Source organism: Palaemon carinicauda, chromosome 11 (genome assembly GCF_036898095.1).
Source record: "Palaemon carinicauda isolate YSFRI2023 chromosome 11, ASM3689809v2, whole genome shotgun sequence".
In the NCBI taxonomy this organism is placed as follows: Eukaryota; Metazoa; Arthropoda; class Malacostraca; order Decapoda; family Palaemonidae; genus Palaemon; species Palaemon carinicauda.
The window spans coordinates 68,863,745-68,885,008 of NC_090735.1; the positions used below are offsets into that span (position 1 = coordinate 68,863,745).

The window sequence follows — 21,264 nt, forward strand, 5'->3', positions numbered from 1 at the left end:
TGCAAATTTATGTTTACACTTGTGTCTAGACGGCAGCGATTTGGCATATACTGTACATGACGCACAAGAACTTACCGCCCGAATGACTGCTACATCGTTTCAAACGAAAAGAGCACCATTGGTCTTATCTAATCTCGCTTTGTTGACAGCATATTCGTATCTTATCCTTATCATTAAAGCATTGCTATTTATCAGCCTAGCCTGCTTATTTCAGTAAGGACTTATTTTCGAGGCTGTAATGCCGTGTTAATGAGAAAAATACTAATTACGCGTTTCTATGAAATTCAGTTGGCCTTATCTGGGCTTCGCGGATGATTGAAAAATCAAATGCTGATAAAAAGAATCATAGTGTACTTTAAGGAATCAAAGGAAAGTCCATTTGTTCATCAGTGAAGATGCCTCTCTAAAACGGCCATCACTAATTATCCATCGATAGCAGGTATGCTAAGGTTTACATTCGTACATAAAAAAAATATGTCTGTATAGTTAACACTAAGGTCTATAGAGATATATCTCAATGGACTGGTTAGGATTACTTTGTTTTTTTTGTTTTTGTTTTTTTGCCTATAAGTCTCTCTGAAGACTGTAAACGCAGGACAAGAAATTAGCATATTATCTATAAAGGTTAGTCAAAACTTGACTACTCTAACACTGAATAAGCTCGTTCAACGCACAACGCTTACATTCTGGACGTGGTTTAGTGCACGTGGAAGTGTATCCAAGTGCTTTCAAGATGAGGTAAACAGTATTGATGTTGGATCAAGACCTAAGTATTCATAATCAAAATACACATAGAGGTAATTACTTTAAAGAACTCTCTATATTGAGATCGAAGCAAATCAGTTATTATTATAGTTTGGAAGAAGAAATTTGAATTGGAAAATTTACCACAATAGGTTGCAAAACTAAGCTATTAACCAGACTGATCTCAAGGTAGAATGGGACAAATTAAAACCTAAAGATTTTCATTGAGACTGTTTCTGGTTACGGAAAAAGCTCAATTAAACTACCAAGTATAAGCTTGGAGGATTTGCACCTATTTAATAATTGAGAGCGTACGCAAACTTATTCTTTGGAGTAAGCAGTTAAGAACCAGGATCCTATTATTATTATTATTATTATTATTATTATTATTATTATTATTAGCTAGGCTACAGCCCTAGTTGGAAAAGCAGGATGCTATAAGCCAAAGGGCTCCAAAAGGGGAAATAGCCCAGTGAGGAAAGGAAATAAGGGAAAAACTACTAAGGTTTAAGAACAATAATAGCATTAAAATAAATTTTCCATATATAAACTGCAAAAACTTGAAAATAACAAGAGGATAAAAGCTTCAAAATAACAAGAGGGCGAGAAACAAGATAGAATAGTGTGCCCGAGTGTACCCTCAAGCAAGAGGTCTCTAACCCAAGATAATAGAAGACCAGTGTACAGAAGCTATGCCACTACCCAGGACTAGAGAACAATGGTATGATTTTGGAGTGTCCTTCTCCTAGAAGAGCTGCTTACCATAGCTAAAGTCTCTTCTACCCTTACCAAGAGGAAAGTAGCCCCTGAACAATTACAGTGGAGTAGTTAACATCTTGAGAGAAAATGAATTGTTTGGTAATTCCAGTGTTGTCAAGTGTAAGATGAAAGAGGAGAATGTGTAAAGAATAGGCCAGACTGTTCTGTGTATGTGTCGGGAAAGATAAAATGGGCCGTAACCAGAGAGAGGTATCCTATGTAGTACTGTCTGGCCAGTCAAAGGACCCAATAGCGGTAGTATTTAAGCGGGTGGCTGGTGACTTAGCCAACCTACTACCTACCCCGCATAGTGGCAGCTGATTTTCTATAATAGCTTACTTCTATTTATTATTATTATTATTATTATTATTATTATTATTATTATTATTATTATTATTATTATTATTATTATTTAATAAAATGCCCTTTCGTCTACCAGAGGCTTTGTCATGACTAAAAAAATTCAAACAGGCCGTGCCGGATTCATACTTAAATTTCTAATTCAGACGATTCATGTCCTTTGTGAAGGTTCATTGGTGGAGCATCTAATTTGACTTCACTTAACTTGACATTCACTGCTATCTTGCGGGCATCATCATAGGCATAGTGATAAGTACTGCTAGCCTTGGATTAAGTTTACTTATTTTTGGAAATTGCCTGGCCCTTTGCCAAACACAGGCCCTTGTTACCCCAAACCCAAATCGGCCACCCTGTATGGACCATCCAGACTCTTATTAAAAAAAAAAAAAATTGGAAAAGAAAAAGGTTCCACATAAGATGGGGCAGTCATTACAGAACATTTTTTGTTTACCTTGCGTAATGCAAGGCATATTGATTGGTTGGTTGTAGATGTCGCTGCCTGTGTGTCTTACATATAATGTGACAATCTACAAACCAATCAACCAATATGCCTTACAATAGGGAGGGTAAATCTACAACAAACTAAATTGAACCTCCCCGTTCTAAGGGCTATTACACAGTTAGAAGAGCCAGGCAATCTAGAAAATAAACGCCTTGAACATAAAATTAAAGCCTTATTTCACGCAATAAACCATGAAGAAAACAAGGGTGTGTTACAGCAAAGACGAAATTATATAATTTTGTTCTGAACAGGATTAGCTACTAAATGGAAAGTAAATGCCGTAAAAGTCTTACAATAGTGAGCTGTTACCACTGAGAAACGATAAGGGATTCATTCAAGGAAAACATATCAACTTTATAAAAAAAAAAAAAAAAAAAAAAAAAAAAAAAAACGCAGGCAACTGCCAAGCGGTGCATGAGTGATTAGAAAGATAGCAAGAGGATTTGTAGCCTTCGTGAAACATGTCTTGATATATGGAGGGAGGTCATGACTAAATTAATTTTGAAAAAAAAAAAAAAAAAAACATTTCAGAATTAAGAACTGAAAATCTCGCTTTTATTAAGTAAGGCTGTGGATGCAAAAATTCATAATACCGATAATCTTCGAAATCAGTAATGTAGAAAACTGAAATTAAATGAAATATTAGTTTAACGAATTTACTTTGGTTACCATATTAGTCACTAATAATTCACTTGCTACCTAATGGAAAATGATAATTGAGATTAATTAGTTTATTTTATAAAATTTTTTTCCCCAGAGGAAATTGAAACAAAGTATAAGATATCTTCTAATCTAGTTGAGCTAATATGCAAATTAGTCTATAAATGTATACTGTCTTATTACTCGATACTGGGAATTCGTTTAAAGCATGTTACGTTCACTAATTAGATAAAAACTTCTTAGGAAAACAATTGAAAAATACGAGATCCTTAGTTCGCTGTGCGTTAAATGTCATGCAGTAACAGATTGCCACAAGTAAACCTTTCTATGGTCAATGATGTATGCCATGATTATTAGGACTTTTGTTGTCCAATTTCAGGTTCAATCTGAGACTAGATTAGGTAGTGAACCTACATAATTTATAGACAACAAAAATAAAATAATATTGAAAATTACATTAACTTGGGGCTTACACGACTATATTCAACAGTTATGTACTCGTACAGAAAAAAATATTTTTGTAGTGCATATGATTTCCTTGTGTGACAGGACCAGGAAAACAGCTCTTAAAGTAAAGTATGTAAGTAGGTTTATTGACGATGCACCCTAAATTAATTCGTCTCGTAAATTGGGGCACATCTACTCGTGATGCTCGCCACAACAAAGTCGTTGCACCTTAACTCTCATGCAAATAATATATAAATATACTTCGTATCAATAGCTGAACGAGTAATATCAAACAATTCGAACAATCCAAATAAGGTTACCAACGGATAATTTTAAACAATTCGAACAAGCTGATTGAGATTACTTTCAAGTACAAATATTGCTTAGAGCCACACTTCCATCACGGCGACTGCCCTGCCAACATATCCATGCATTGACTGTTTTTGCGAAGTAAGGCCAAGGCAGCAAGCACTCCAGTATGAAAACTGCTATAACTGGCAATACCTTACCCCTAACTTATTTACTCTTGTTGCGTACATAAGCACTCAGTGGATCACATCCACCACCTTTCCCCCGGCTAGCTGGAGTGTTTACAAGCGAAATGTAAGGACAAACAATAATGTGGAAGTGTGACCTCAGCAGTCATGCAAAAGACCCAATTACCCTTCTATGTCCTAACCACGTTTTTAAAAGAAGAAGCAGAAGATATTGATAGGACGAGTTAGTGTCTGACAGGAAAATCAAACGGATCCAGCAAAAATCTTATAGGGCACTCCAAAGCCATTTGCATAATTGCTGGGGCAGGTACACTAATGGAGATCTGTCGAAAAAACAACTACTTTCCAAATGTGTCTATTTTGTAACGTTCTAATCTTTTCATCCTGTTTTTTGTCTCCTCTTATTTAGAGGTTAGTTTTATAACATTTTATATAGTATTCTCTATTTTGCATTTGTATATTAAATCTAATTACTAAAGAGATAGAGGCTCTGTAGAGCGCCACTATTCGTGATAAAGAATAAATCTGAAAATATTATTACTACATCCTCTATTTATCTATCTACTAAGGCACTACCCTCAATTTTGGTAGGTAGCCAATAAACAGAACAAAAGGGGACTTTACATCTCTTAGCTCCTCTCCATCTAACGAGGGATTCAGCCGAGTTGGGTTGGTACTGCTAGGGTGCCAAAGCCTACCCTCCCCTGTTATCCACCACAAATTGAGCTTCATATGACGAATCCCCTACTGCTGCTAACTGAGCGGTCACAAACGTAAGCGGTGGAAGCAGCTGGGGCTTTCGGAACTACGTTACAATCGCTCGCTATTCATTCCTATTTCTAAAATGCTTTTTTTGCTTTTGTCACATCTATCCTCACTCAATCCATCCACCTGAACCTTGGCCTTCCTCTTGTATTTCTTCCATCAACTCTTGCATTCATCACCTTCTTCAGCAGACGGTCATTTTCTATTATCTCTATGTGGCCAAACCACCTCAACACATTCATATCCACTCCAGCTGCTAATGCATTTCTTAAACACATTCTAAACCCTCTTTATTTTGTTCCTAACCCTATCTAATCGAGATACAGCAGGTATACGCATCAGACACTTCATTTATAACACATTCAATTTCTCTGTCTATCCATCAATTTCCTACAACTTCGATCAATGCATCAGAGTTGATAATCCCTTTCTCATACAGAACTCTCTTTACACTCATTCCTAACCCTCTATTCCTTATCACTCCCTTCACTGCCCACAACACTTTACATCCTTCATTCATTCTCAGATGTACATCTACTTCCACTCTACCATTTACAGCAACAATAGACCCCAAGTACTTAAACTAGTCTACTTCCTCAAGTAACTCTCCATTCAACTTGACATTCAACCTAACTACCACCCTCCCTTCTCGTGCATCTCATAACCTTACTCTTACCCACATTAACTCTCAACTTCCTTCTCTCCACACCCTCCCAAACTGTCATTAAGTGACCCAGCTTCTACTACATATCGTGTCTTAATAATTTTATCTACCAAATTGAGTTCTTTTAAACACGAATTTGGGCGCAAGAACTTACTTTGTTGAATATGCAATAAAGAGCTTGTAATGACGAGTATGAAGTAAAGAATTTTTGCATATATGAAATAGGGCGAAAGGACTTAGGGTGCATCATAAATCCTCGCAAATACTGCTCATCCTATTGTTCAATCAATTTCTTTTTCGTAATGCAATTACAGAGTTTTCTCTCGTTTGTACATAGGCGCTGAATTTCTTCCCGGTCCGAACGGCAAGTCATATGACCTAAATTCCACAAATCCAAATCTTATAATAGTCCAGAAACCAAAAGCTGAACCTTGCAAAAATACCCCTTGAGCAGGTTATGGTTGATTTTGATACAGGAATTAATGTAGAATCAGAATCTGCAGGATACCCAAAGGGCACCTATGAGGGTTTTTAGTAATTCAAGATCGCTGCCAAGTAAAAGCAAAAACTTGAAAATATCACAAAATCGTTATTTTTCCCCAATTTCCACTTGCAATACCTTATTTTGTACATAAATGAGGTCATAGAATTCATTCCCATAGACCAAATATACATTAGTAGGCTTTTATTGAAATTAAACCCCAAATACTTGAAATTATATGGTCTAAATGTACCAAGAACAAATACATAGGACACTTTGATTCTTTTGAAGACCATGATGCATTTCTGGTGGATGTGTCCAACTAAAGTGTAACCGCAAAGCTTTCGGTAAATTGTTTCATATGTACTACACTCATTATAATGGACTTAGGTCGTGCAGAACATGAATTAGACTGGCCCCTTCACCTTTGGGAAATGCGCCAGATGATGCCAGACTTCTTCACATCTAACCATGTGAACTATGTGAGATGTGATCTTTATTATTTACATTCCATGGAATCTCTTCCACCTGATATGTCGCAAATGTTCCAGCAGGGCCAGCATACCATGAGGCATGAAGCTAGTGCATCAAACTCAACATGGTCTGACAAGTATATTGAATCAACATTCATGCGTTATGGTCACAGTCAATGAGGTTTGACTGGAATTATGTTAAATGATAATACTACCCAAAGATGGGCTCTCAGCCTTCACTCTTGCAGTTTCCGTGTCTATGACATTGCAGGTATGAGGGATAACTTTTCCCACTGTCTGAGCCATCATAAAAGGGAATCACCTGGAAGAATAAAGACTGATGCATCTGCCAGAGAAAAGCTCCATCAAAAGCTTCATCAATGCACTCATCCTTTGAATCCTCTGGGACAACCCCTGAGCTATTCAATATTGTTACAGGACGTATGGCCAATTCTTCAGCCAATGTTCACGACGTATGGCCAATTCTTTAGTCAATGTTCACAATGCACTACATTTGGGTTATGAATGCGTGGAAAACTATGAAGCTAAATTACCTGAAGGCTTTTATGACCCTTTTAGCAGTCTTGTGACCATCATGTCAACAAAAAGGAAGCGCATGAAGTTAGGCTCAGATGTAACATTTGATACAGAAGTGACTTTCAATGGGACACTTGGGGCTATGGATTCTATAGATTTCAGTTTGCAAGATCTATTTGTCCCTGCATTTGTACCTATTCCAATTTCCCTCTTCACTGATGATGGCAGTCTCTGCCCGCCAACATCAAAATCAAAACTGAAAAAATTTCTGGAAGTAAGCCAATCATCTCAAATCATGCCAAAACCTGATGTTGCTATTGTTGATGGCTGTGCAATGCTCTGGACAATACACTAACTAATTTCAGGCACAGTTAAAAACCTTGTACTGGTGGTAGAGGCATACATCTCAAAAAAGCTCCTGGAATGTGACATCTATCTCATTTTAGACCGATATTATCCATACAGCCCTAAGAGATGCACTCAAAGCCAGAGACCATCTGTTCAACGCAGTGAAGCTTTCTATCTTACTGCACAATTATCACTTCCATCACGATCAGTATCCCTCACAGTAGTGGACAACAAAGTTCAAATTATCAATATCATTTGTGAAAACCTAATTAAAAGCTTGCAAGATCAGATCCCTCAGAATAGAATTACCATTACAGGATCAGACCCAGTTCCATAATGGCATACATACATGAAGGAAGGATTTGACTGTAATGCATGAAGAAGCTGATCCAATTACTGTCAACCAAGCAATGCATTTAGCAAAGCAAGATGCAAATACTATACATGTAGTGAGTGATTACATAGATGTGTTCATCTTAGTGCTACATTTCTATGCACTTTTGGGTCTCAAGAATGATGTATTTATGATCCCCACTAGTTTTAAACGTACTACTGTAAATATTGGAGCAACAGCTAGAAAACACATGGAGATAGCCAAATACTTACTGCCTGCACATACACTTACTGGCTGTGATACAGTAAGTACACTGTATGGTGTAGGCAATCTTCCACCGATGTTAGGGGACCCCAAGACAGAAATAAGCACACTGTTACCACAAGCTGTTTCATTTATTGTTGCTTTTTGTTGCTTTCTATGCCAGCAAGGCAATGGGTACGATGTCCAATGTGCTTTTCAAAGTATGGCAAATCAAAAGAGCAAGAAGCAAGTCCAGATCTTTCAAACTGACATCCCTTCCACTAAGTTCAGAAGCCTTTAAACTGCATGTGTGACGTGCACAGTATCAGGCTTGTTTGTGGAATGCAGCACTGGACTCTAATCACCCCAACATGGATCCTACTGAGTATAGTTGGCGGACTGACCTTTCAAACCATACTCTGCTGCCTGTCACACTGCCATCAGATAGCTTGGCAGCACCAGAACAGGTCCTAAGCTTGCTCTGCTGTAGATGTCACTCTATAGATGCACGTGCTTCACGGAGATGTTCATGTCAGAAATCAAATATGGCTTGTAGCATTTTTTGTGCATGAGCTACAACTGCCTAAATTCAACGCTCAAATCCACTGAATAAAGACTTGCAGGATAACTTAGGCAGTGATGATGAAAGCAACAGAAAGAATTCTGATGACGATGATTAGAGATATTGAAATTCTATTATCTGTACACCTAGCAGTATATTGAAATAATGGAAAAGATAGTATAGATAAGGTCAACAAGTAAATTGTCAATGTGTAGAATAGCTAACATGAGGGATAGAATAGATCATGATTGTGATGTGTATTTAATACATTTAAGAAACAATGATCATGGTGATCTGCATGAAGCTTAACAAATTGTAAAAAATTCTGAATGTATTTGGTTCTATCTCTATTAAATATTATATCTATGGAGCAGAATAAATATGTTTTACGCAGATAGTTTATCATTTATATTATTCTCTTTGTAAAAATATATATGGAATATTTTAACAATTTACATCAGAACCAGGATATTGATATATCTAGTTAAAACTTCGTGGAAACATCTCTTAGCAATTCGTGTAATTTTATATGATATCTAAAAGAATACAATTTTCTGACTGTTGTATATTTTTGTAATACATTTAATCATGCTCAGTGACATTGAAAACCTATATTTGGAGGTATTACATTAAATTGTAGTTCAAATTTGAACGATTTTATGCCTTTTCCTAACATTCATTATATGTGGCAGACGTCTTGGAAGCCATCTTGAACTACCAAAAACCCTCAATGATGCCCTTGGGGCATCTTGCAGATTCTGATCCTACATGACTTCCTCTGTCAAAATAAACCATAACCTGCTTGGGGGGTATTTTTGCAAGATCTAAGTAAAAATCTTATGTTGGCTTCTGGACTATAATAATAAAAAAATGAGAGAGGAGTGGTGAGCGCACACAACCTCTGAAAGTCGTCATTCTGATATAGTATTGAGTACCCCAAACCTGCTTGTACGTCGAACACCCCCCCCCCCAAAAAAAAAAAAAACTATTGCACAGGGGTACCTTACGTGATACGGCCAGGAAAAAGTCCTTAAACTAAATTAAATTATGATAAGCAGTGAAAAAAAAATGTAACGAATGCAAAATATAAAATTAAGTTCTTTATTCACACTTAGTAACTGTATAGTTTTCTCTCATAGGTCTTTTAACATCATGTTTTAAGAGCTTGTTATTTTGAAAGGCCTATGTCAAAATAATATATTCTGACTAAATAAGCTCTTCTTTAATTAAACATTTCTACGTGGGGATTCCTTAACGTGGTGAGATGATTTGTGTATCGCCATGATCAGCAGAGCTGTTACTAGTCAGGACCACCCATACTAGAATGGTTTGCTGTATGATCAAACGAAAATCTCCTACCACTACCAATCCTCACTGGTCAGCGTGGTGACGAAAACTGGCCAAATCCTAGACATGAATAATGACTTGTCAGTCCTTTGTCCTGCAGTGGACTAGAAACGGCTGAATTTGTTGTTGTTGTTCTTTAATGTAAATATTTTCATTTAAGAAATTTCCTTGTTTCCAAACTTGAACTACAAACCAGAACCTAATTAAATTTATTCTTTAGAAAATAGTGGAAAAGGCAGATGTAGCGAATGTTAAGTACCAAATCAAGTACTGTCTTCAAACCGCTTAACTGTATAGTTTTTTCTCATAAGCATTTTTGCACAACAAAAGGTCATGTTATAAGTAGTAATTTGTTTGGTAGGTAAAGGTAATATCCTTCTGGAAAGCATGATTATATAAGATCTTTATTTCAATTATTTCCTGCTAAAAAAATTTCCTTAACCATAACTTAACCTCTTTTTTTCCTTAAGACTTCAACTGCAATGGCACCGCTTTGCAAGTTGTGCAACAACGAGTACCACAAGGAAGAGAGGCCCCCTATCTCCCTCAGTTGTGGACACTGCTTCTGCAGGCAATGCCTTATTAACGTACAGGGTCAGGCGTCCAGTCTCAGGTGCCCAACATGTGTCAGAATTCATTCGGGAAAACCACTGTCTGACCTCACAGCCAACCTCGCTTTCCTGTCTCTGTCGGATTCTTCTAACCCAGAAGAACCTCCCAGCACTCCATCATTTGCGGTCAATCTCCCGAAAGTAAGAAGAAAATTATTAATACTTATTATCTTAGTCTAAATATTCTGCTGCCAATATCCAGAAAGTAAAGAAAAAAAAAATCATATTTACTACTTCAAAGACCAAATACTTTAAAACTGCCATTTTTATATGATCAAGTGATATGAAGTCCCATATTCCACAACAACTGGAAATATAATTATCATTCGTTAATTAGTCCTTTCAAATGAATCCAATTTGTGCATAGTTTCAGTGTTAATGCCCCATATAACGTACTAAAATTTTTATATAGCGATTAAAGTTAATATTCATATCCTTTACTTATGCATATCATTATATTTATTTGTTAGATTTTCCTCTCAGCTTCATACGTGACCGGAAAAATGAATTTCCCTTCACGATGAATTTCATTGCTGGCTGCACCCATCACTTTTACCGCATGGCCGCAGCTCTCCCCTGTATTTTTTGTAGCTTAGTTCCCCTTGACATTTACATATACAGGGAATATCAACTTATCAATCATTTTCTCAGTTGTGCAGTTATCAAAATTTAGCCATAAATATAGAAAAAACCCATAAACACACCACAAAGTATGTAAGGTAAACGTCAGATGTTTCTAAGTCATTTTACCGGGAAATAATGAAACATGAAAGTGTCATATTTAGCTATGCAAACAGCATATGTTTTTGATAGATAACCTAATGTATATATAAATGGATGTTTTATTTTGCATGTAAACAACTTATGAATGAATTATTTCCCATTGATTTTATAAACAACACTGTATGCCCATCGTGCATTCTGATTTCATAGGAGAGCATTTTAATATTCTTCTAAAGAGAACATTTTGACAATTTCAGAGGAGCATTTGGTATTTATCTTAGAGAAGCATTTTGATATTCATCTCAGGGGAGCATTTTGATATTCCTCTTAGGGGAGCATTTTGATATTCTTCTCATAGGGCGGTTTTGACATCCTCGGCGGAGTATTTTGACATTTTTCTCAGCCATGTATTTTGATATTCTTCTCAGGGGAACACCAAAAGGGAAAATTTTGATATTCTTCTCAGGAGAACATTCTAATATCCTTCTCAGGGGAGCATTTTGACATTTTTCTCAGGGGAGCATTCTGATTGTCTTCTACTACGAACATTTTTATATTCTTCTGAGAGCATTTTGATATTCTTCTAAGAGCATTTTGATATTCTTGTTGGGGAGCTTTTTTATATTCTTCTCATCGGAGTATTATGTTATTCTACACATGGGAGCATTTTGACATTTTTCTCAGGGGAGCATTCTGATTGTCTTCTAACGAGGCGTTCTGATATTCTTCAAAGAGGAGCATTTTGACATTCTTTTTAGGGGATCATTCAGATATTCTTCTCAGGGGAGCATTTTGACATTTTACTCAGGGGAGCATTTTGATATTCTTTCAGTAGAGCATTTAGACATTCTTCACAGGGGAACATTCCAATAGTCTTATCAGAGGAGCATCTTGACATTCTTCTCAGGGGAGTATTTTGACATTCTTTTAAGGGGAACATTCTGATATTCTTCTCAAGGAAACATTTCAACATTCTTCTCAAAAGGATTTTGACATTCTTCTCAGGGGAGCATTTTGACATTCTTTTAAGGGGAGCATTCTGATATTCTGCTCAAGGAAACATTTTAATATTCTTTCAAGTAGCATTTTGACATTCTTCTCAAGGAAACATTCTGATAGCCTTCTCAAAGGAGCATTTTGACATTCTTCTAACGGAACGTTCTGATATTCTTCTCAAAGGAGCATTTTGACATTCTTCTCAGGGAAACATTCTGATAGTCTTCTCAAAAGAGCATTTTGACATTCTTCTCAGAGGAGCATTTTTACATTCTTTTGAGGGGAGCATTCTGATATTATTTTCAAGGAAACATTTTAATATTCTTCTCAAGAAGCATTTTGACATTCTTCTCAGAGGAGCATTTTGACATTTTTTAAGGTATCATTCTGATATTCTTCTTAAGGAAACATTTCACTAATCTTCTCAAGAACTATTTTGACATTCTTCTTAGGGGAACATTCTGACATTCTTCACAGAGGAGCTTTTTGACATTCTTTACATGGGAGCATTCTGATATTCTCCTCAAGAAAACATTTCAATAATCTTCTCAAGAACCATTTTGACATTCTTTTCAGGGGAGCATTTTGACATTTTTTTCAAGGGAACATTATGATAGTCTTCTCAGGGGAGCATTCTGACATTCATTTTAGGGGAGCATTCAGGGCGGCATTTTCATATTCCTCTCAAGGGAGCATTTTGACATTCTTCTCAGGGGAGTATTTTTGATATTCTTCTCAAGAACCATTTTGACTTTCTTATCAAGGGAACATTCTGATAGTCTTCTCAAAGGAGCATTTTGACATTCTTTTCAGGGGAACATTCTGATATTCCTCTCAAGGAAACATTTTAATATTCTTCTCAAAAACCATTTTGACATTCTTCTCAGAGGAGCATTTTGACATTTTTTAAGGTATCATTCTGATATTCTTCTTAAGGAAACATTTCACTAATCTTCTCAAGAACTATTTTGACATTCTTCTTAGGGGAACATTCTGACATTCTTCTCAGATGAGCATTTTGACCTTCTCAGGGGAGTATTTTGACATTCTTTTTAGGGGAGCATTCAGGGCGGCATTTTTATATTCCTCCCAAGAGAGCATTTTGACAATCTTCTCAGGGGAGCAATTTGACATTCTTCTTAGGGGAGCATTTTCATATTACTCTCAACGGAGCAAGTTGACATCCATCTCAGGGGAACATTCTGATAGTCTTCTCAGGGGAACATTTTGATATTCCTCTCAGGGGAGCATTGTGACATTCTTCTCAGGGGAGCACTGTGACATTCTTCTTAGGGGAGCATTCCGATAATCTTCTTAAGAACCATTTTGACATTTTTCTCAGGAGAACATTCTGATAGTCTTATCGCGGGAGTATTTTGACATTCTTTTCAGGGGAGCATTCTGATATTCTTCTCAAGAACCATTTTGACATTTTCTCAGGGGAACATTCTGATAATCTACTCAGGGAAGCATATTGACATTCTTTTAAGGGGAGCATTCTGATATTCTTCTCAAGGAAACATTTTAATATTCTTCTCAAGATCCATATTGACATATTTCTCAGGAGAACATTCTGATAGTGTTCTCAGGGGAGCATTTTGATATTCTTTTAAGGGGAGCATTCTGATATTCTTCTCAAGGAAACATTTTAATATTCTTCTCAAGATCCATATTGACATATTTCTCAGGAGAACATTCTGATAGTGTTCTCAGGGGAGCATTTTGATATTCTTCGCAAAGGAGCATTCTCATAGTTTTGTCATGGGAACATTTTGATATTCCTCTCAGGGGAGCATTTTGACATTCTTCTTAGGGGACTATTTTGACACTCTTTTTATGGGAGCATTCTGATATTCTTCTCAGGGGATTATTCTTGCATTCATCTCAGGGGAGCATGCAGATATTCGTCTCAAGGAAACATTTTATTATTCTTCTGAAGAACCATTTTGACATTCTTCTCACGGGAACATTCTGTTAGTCTTCTCAGGGGAGCATTCTGACATTTTTCTTAGGGGAGCATTCTGATAGTCTTGTCAGGGAGCTTTTTGATATTCATCTTAAGGGACCATTTTGACATTCTTCTCAGAGGAGCATTTTGACATTTTTTTAAGGGAACATTCTGATATTCTTCTCAAGAACCATTTTGACATTCTTCTCAGGGGAGTATTTTGACATTCTTTTCAGGGGAACATTCTGATAGTCTTCTCAGGGGAGCATTGTGACATTCTTCTCACGGGAGCATTGTGATAATCTTCTCAGGGAAGCATTTTGACATTCTTTTTAGGGGAGCATTCTAATATTCTTCTCAAGGAAACTTATTAGTATTCTTCTCAAGAACCATTTTGACATTCTTCCCAGAGGAACATTCTGATAGTCTTATCAGGGGAGTATTTTGACATTCTTCTCAGGGGAGCATTCCGATAATCTTCTCAGGGAAGCACTTTGAAATTCTTTACATGGGAGCATTCTGATATTCTTCTCAAGGAAACTTTCAAGTATTCTTCTCAAGAACCATTTTGACATTCTTCTCAGGGGAACATTCTGATAGTCTTATGAGAGGAGTATTCAGATATTCCTCTCAAGGAAGCATTTTGACATTCTTCTCAGGGGAGCATTTTGACATTCTTTTAAGGGGAGCATTCTGATATTCTTCTCAAGGAAACATCTTAATATTTTTCTCAAGATCCATTTTGACATTTTTCTCAGAAAATTCTGATAGTGTTCTCAGGGGAGCATTTATATATTCTTCTCAAGGGAGCATTCTCATAGTGTTGTCTTGGGAGCATTATGATACTCCTCTCAAGGGAGCATTGTGACATTCCTCTCAGGGGAGCATTTTAATATTCCTCTCAAGGGAGTATTCTAATAGTCTTGTCAGGGGGGGCATTTTGATATTCCTCTCAAGGGAGCATTTTTACATTCTTCTCAGTGGAGCATTTTGACATTCTTTTCAGGGGAGCATTCTGATAATCTTCTGAGGGAATTATTCTTAAATTCTTCTCAGGGGAGCATTCTGATATTCGTCTCAAGGAAACATTTTAATATTCTTCTGAAGAACCATTTTGACATTCTTCTCAAGGAAACATTCTGATAGTCTTCTTAGGGGAGCATTCTGACATTTTTCTTAGGGGAGCATTCTGATAGTCTTCTCAGGGAAGCATTTTGACATTCTTCTCAAAGGAGCATTTTGGTATTGTTTTCAGGGGAGGATTTTGACATTCTTTCTAGGGGAGCATTTTGAAATTCTTCTCAGTGGAGCATTTTGATATTCTTTTCAGGGGAGCAGTCTGATATTCTTCTCAGGGTAGCATTGCGATATTCTTTTTGTGGGAGCATTTTAACATTCTTCTCAAGGGAGCATTCTGGTAGTCTTCTCAAGGGAGAATTTTGATATTCTTCTCGTGTGAGCATTTTGACATTCTTCTCAGGGGAGCAGTCTGATAGACTTCCCAGAGGGAACATTCTGATATCCTTCTCAGGAGAGCATTTTGATATTCTTCTCAAGGGAGCATTTTAATATTCTTGTCAGGGGACTATTTTCATATTCTTCTTAGGGAGTATTTTGACATTCTTGTCAGGGGAGCATTCTGATAGTTTTCATAGGGAAGCGTTTGGATATTCTTCTAAGGGGAACATTTTGACAATCTCAGGGGAGCATTTGGCATTTATCTTAGGGAAACATTTTGATATTCATTTCAAGGGAGAGTTTTGATATTCCTCTTAGAGGAGCATTTGATATTTTTCTCACGGGGTCGTTTTGACATTCTTCTCAGTGAGCTATTTTGATATTCTCAAGGGAGCATTTTGATATTTTTCTCTGGGAAATATATTGACATTACTATCAGAGGAATATTTTTATCTTCTTCTAAGGGGAGCATTTTGATATTTTTTTTTCCAGGGGAAGATTTCGATATTATTCTCAAGGGAGCATTTTTGTATTCTCAGGGGAGCATTTTATTCCTGATCAAAACTTCGACTGACATGCAGATCCCCATCAAAATTCATCATAACACGAAGGTTGGGGACTTAAAACTCCTCCTCCAAATCCAATATGGTCTGGACGCTCATTCTGGATTCTTCAGCTTCCAGGGAAATAAACTGGAAGATGAGAAGACTCTTCAACAATGCAACGTCACTTCCGGAGCTATCCTTCATGTGGTAGGCAAGAGTGCAATGATATACTTATTCTCTCTTCTCTTTCATCTTTCTATTGAAATACCATTTATTTAATTTTCTGTAATTTTTAAGTTCATTTCAGATTTTGTATGAGGCATTTATTCAAAGTAAGTGTAGCCTAATTTAAGAAATAAAAGAACAATAATCTACTGAATTAAAGTATTCTTCTAACCAATACATCACTTGTCTGGATGACCGAAGGCATTTTAACGAAGTCTGCAAGGTTTTAACCTGGCACGATATTAGGGCCAATCATAGCACGAGGTCAACAATTATTACTAAACCATGGCATCATTACCTATCCTGTATTCGCTGTTGACGGATTGCCAGATCACTTTATACCACGTCCCTCAAATTGTCTTTGCTCCACTGTAGATAGCTTCGCTCGCTATTAAACATAATCTCATTGCTCCTCTATCCTGGTAGATGGAACATGGATGTGCTGCGCACGCCATCCACGTGGTTCCCTATTAAAGGTTAGCAATACTTCTCTTCATTGAGCTAGCTCGTACTGTGATTGGCTCTAATTTTATCTCAGGACGAACAATGCCAGACTTCGATAATATGCTAACCAGAGTGAAGAGAGCTTAAGGTTATACTCGAGGTTATAAACGAATGATCCAGAATTAACTCCTTCTATAGGATGCAGTGGAGGACAACGTGGATATAATCAAGCCTTTGGGAAAGGGGGGCTTCGGTGAAGTTTTCCTGATGAAGAGAAACGGGCGACACGTGGTGCTAAAAAAAGTAAGTAGACTCATACGATTTCTCCTGATATATTTTTTCTTAATGTTTGGATTCAGAGATTGATTTCGTTTTGTTAAGATTTGTCTTTCTTATATATATTTTTGTGTAGTCTACATATATGCTTCTTTGTCACCAATAAAATTTTTTTGTCTGGATTCAGAGATTGTTTTCGTTCTGGTAATAGTAGTCTTTTATATATATATATATATATATATATATATATATATATATATATATATATATATATATATATATATATATATATTAAAGTCAACTATTCTATTTGTCCGCATGTTTCTGTGTAACCGATAGCTTATTTTTCTTATCAATTTCAGCAGTTTGCTGTACATCATGAGAAAAAAAACCCTTTCAATGTTGATTCTAGTTTTTAACTTTCTGGTGCTTTTTCCAAAGGTAAATGATATTATCTTTTTCATTCACTGCTCTCTAGCCAATCATTGAAATCCTCAAGACATTTCTCTTGTCCTCACGACTTTTGTTTCAACAATTTCTTGACATGGGAGTTTATAGTTAAAGACAATGAACAGCCTTTGCATAAGTCAAGAGTTCTGTTTTTTTTTTTCCAAAAGGCATCAAATATCTATTTCAGGTATAGATTTCCTCCAATTTGCAACATGTCTACAAACCTTATTCAGAATTTGGTATTTGTTTGCTAGACCACGCTCTCCATATACTGCCAAATTATGCAAAGCTATTGTTTTCTTCTATTAATTTTTTCATAATATAAAACAATTCGCCACCTGGGAAACAAGTTAAAATGATAAAAATCATATAGAATTTTATATATATATATATATATATATATATATATATATATATATATATATATATATATATATATATATATACACACACACACACACGCATATATATATATATATATATATATATATATATATATATATATATATATATGTATATGTATATATATATATACACATATATATACGTATATATATATATATATATATATATATATATATACAAATATATATATATATATATATATATATATTTATATATATATATATATATATATATATATATATATATATATATATATATATATATATATATATATATATAAACTAGGCTGCTTTTCTCACTAAATGACTTGGAACTGTCATCGTAACATAGTCAACCAAACAGAAATTTGTGATGCCAGCGTACGTTTGATATATATTCAAAATATATACTAAATTAAAAATGGCGTAATTACTCAAAAGTGTCCATGAAATATACAAGTCACAAATAGTGACACTTTTGAGCAACTATTCTATTTTTAATTTAGTACATATTTTGAATGTATATCAAATGTACGCTGGCATCACAGACTTCTGTTTGATGATAATGTTGACGAATAACGATGTCAGTTCCAGGTAGTTTAGTGAGGAAACCGGGCTATTTTTTTTTTTCTTAAATTGTATGGTTTTTTAATTTCAGCTTGTATCCCATGTAGTGAATTGTTTTAAATTATGAAAAGTAATAGAGGAAAACAATAGCTTTGCATAACTTGGCAGTATATAGACAGCGTGGTCTTGTAAACAAATACCGAGATTTTTTTTTTTTTTTTTTTTTTGTAAAAGTCCTGAGCCTTTTCACAGCAGGAAAAAACCATTGTCAAATCAATGACACGGCCTGGCATATTATGCATAAACTCTTATCTTTATGAAACCGTCATCTCGTACCAAAATGATTTTTAGCAAGTCTGTTAATCTATTTAGATTAAACACACTTAGTGCGAAGTTACGTTACGGCACTGAAGTGACTTGCAGACCTAGTAAGGAATTGAGCCAAACAATTGAAATGATTTTGTTAGAATTTTGCAAGTCAGATTCTCCTTTTTGATTGGCTGTTATAAAAAAACCCTTATTATTCATCTTTTTCTATTCCATTTTCCTTAAGTGTAGACTGCATACAGAGCTCTTCGACTTGAATAAAAGAGAAATTGATGAACAAAAAAAAAAAAAAAAAAAAAAAAAAAAAAAAAAAAATCCTGTCATTGTTACTTAAAAACTGAAGACTGATTTCATATATCAAAAGATAATAGCAGCAATTATATTTCCCTTTCTAACTTATAAGAAAATTTTCGTTATTCACTAAAGAGTGCCATCAGCCAAGGTAAGAAGTAAAGAATCATATCTACAACTATTTAGAAAATGTATAACCCAAAGGGCCACTAGTATTTGTTACTAAATAAAATGTTGCATTAATAAAGGTAGAAAGTAATGAGTGTGCGTAGAAATCCCTTTGCATCTCAACTTTTTTATTTAATATATAGAAGTTGAATCATGTAACCCAGCGCTGGAACTAGCAAGGTTATTCAGCGCGGAGGTGGTGAATAAGTTGTACAGAAAAATGGAAGAAAGGAAGTGGGAAAATTGGTAAGGCTAAAACCTAAGAAACATGTGCATCTTTGGGTAAAGATCAAGTGAAAACCACCGATGAACTACCTTTTCCACGGGGCAACATCTCAAGAGAAAAGGAGTGCGGGTAATTCATTCAAGTCTCATTGAGGTAAAATCTATCATAGTTGGCATTTTGTCTCGCAGGTAGATCTGAAGGACCTAAATGACAAAGGTCGCACCCTCTCCGTTCAAGAGATGAAACTCCTGGAGGGACTCAACCACCCAAACATTGTTTTCTATGAGGTAAGCAAATAGGTCACTGGGAAGATTGACATTTGAGTTGCTGGGAACTTCACTGGCAATGCTGACATTTAGGTTGCAGGGAACCTCACTGGGGAGGCTGACATTCAAGTTATTGGGAACTTCACTGGAAATATTGACATTTGAGCTGCTGAGAACTTCACTTGGAAGATTGACACAAATGGCTGGGAACTGCACTTGCAGGGGTAACATTTAAATTGCTAGGAACGTAACTGGGAAGATTGAAATTTGACTTGCTGTGAACTTCACTGGGAAGATGGACATTAGAGTTTCTGGGAACTTTACTAGGAATGTTGACATACGAATTGTTGAGAACTTCACTGAGATGACTGATATTTAAGTTTCTGGAAATTTTACAGGGAAGATTGACATTTAAGTTGCTGGGAACTTTCTAGGAAGACTGACATTTGAGTTGTTTGAAATTTAATAAGAAACATTGACATTTGAGTTGCTGGGAATTTCACCAGGAGTATTCACATCTGAGTTGATGGACACCTCAATGGGAAGATTGAATTTTAAGTTGCCGGCAACTTCGCTGGTAAAATTGAAATTTAAGTTGCTGGGAATTTTACTGGGAAGATTGACATTTGAGTTGCTGGGAACTTCGCTGGGAAGATTGACATTCAAGTTGCTGGGAATTTCAATGGAAAGACTGACATTCAAATTGCTGGGAACTTTAATGGAAAGATTGACATTGAGTTGCTTGGAACTTCACAAGAAAGATTGACATTTGAGTTGCTGTGAACTTTACTGGGAAGATTGACATTTGAGATTCTAAGAATTTAACAGGAAATATAGACATTTGAGTTGTTGGGAACTTCACCCACCAGGAGACTGACTTCCTAATTTGCCGGACACTTCATAGTGGCGATTGAAATTTGTATTGCTGGGAACTTCACAAAAAAAAAAAGAAAAAAAAAAAAAAAAAAAAAAAAAAAAAAAAAATTCGAAATTTGAGTTGGCGGGAACATTTAGAAACATAATTTACATCTTATAATTATTGTTAAATCAAATGGTCTTTAATTTATATAACACATTTATTTTGTTGATAGATAGGCTATTGCTGTGAATTTGCCAAAGATCGGAGAGGTTTCTCATTCTAAGACCGTGCATAAAACAATCGATATATCCAAAGTTCTTTTGATTATACTTTCATCTCTCATTCTTGATCCGGATACTTCAGTTACTTTACTTAAGACTCTTACTAATTTGCGGCTTTATTTTATGTTTCTCTTAATTAATATTTTTAAACAATGACTTGCAGTCTTCCCCCTACTATTTTCAATAAATTTCATTCGCATATGAAGACTTGTATGTTATATATATATATATATATATATATATATATATATATATATATATATATATATATATATATATATATATATGAGTGTGTGTATAATTAACATCAATTAGCAGAACTAGCCAAGAAAATGATATTTAATCATCCATAATATTATGAAACTGAATTTTATAACAAAGTGAATTTCCCTAAATATTGTGAATTTTCTTGAAAGACTGAAAATGACCCAACATTAATAAATGAGAGAGAGAGAGAGAGAGAGAGAGAGAGAGAGAGAGAGAGAGAGAGAGAGAGA

At 35.5% G+C, this 21,264-nt stretch overlaps 1 protein-coding gene across 1 annotated transcript in view; it reads left to right on the forward strand.

Annotated features, from left to right (window-relative positions):
* The first annotated feature begins 200 nt into the window (after nucleotides 1-200).
* The window catches only part of LOC137650053 (uncharacterized), a 66,628-nt gene continuing 45,564 nt past the window's right edge, over nucleotides 201-21,264 (forward strand). The window contains exons 1-5 of the mRNA XM_068383087.1: nucleotides 201-439; nucleotides 10,194-10,475; nucleotides 15,999-16,211; nucleotides 16,872-16,976; nucleotides 19,550-19,648. Coding sequence (XP_068239188.1) covers nucleotides 10,206-10,475; nucleotides 15,999-16,211; nucleotides 16,872-16,976; nucleotides 19,550-19,648 — 687 coding nt within the window. The 5' untranslated portion in view covers nucleotides 201-439; nucleotides 10,194-10,205. The remainder of the gene's footprint in view (nucleotides 440-10,193; nucleotides 10,476-15,998; nucleotides 16,212-16,871; nucleotides 16,977-19,549; nucleotides 19,649-21,264) is intronic.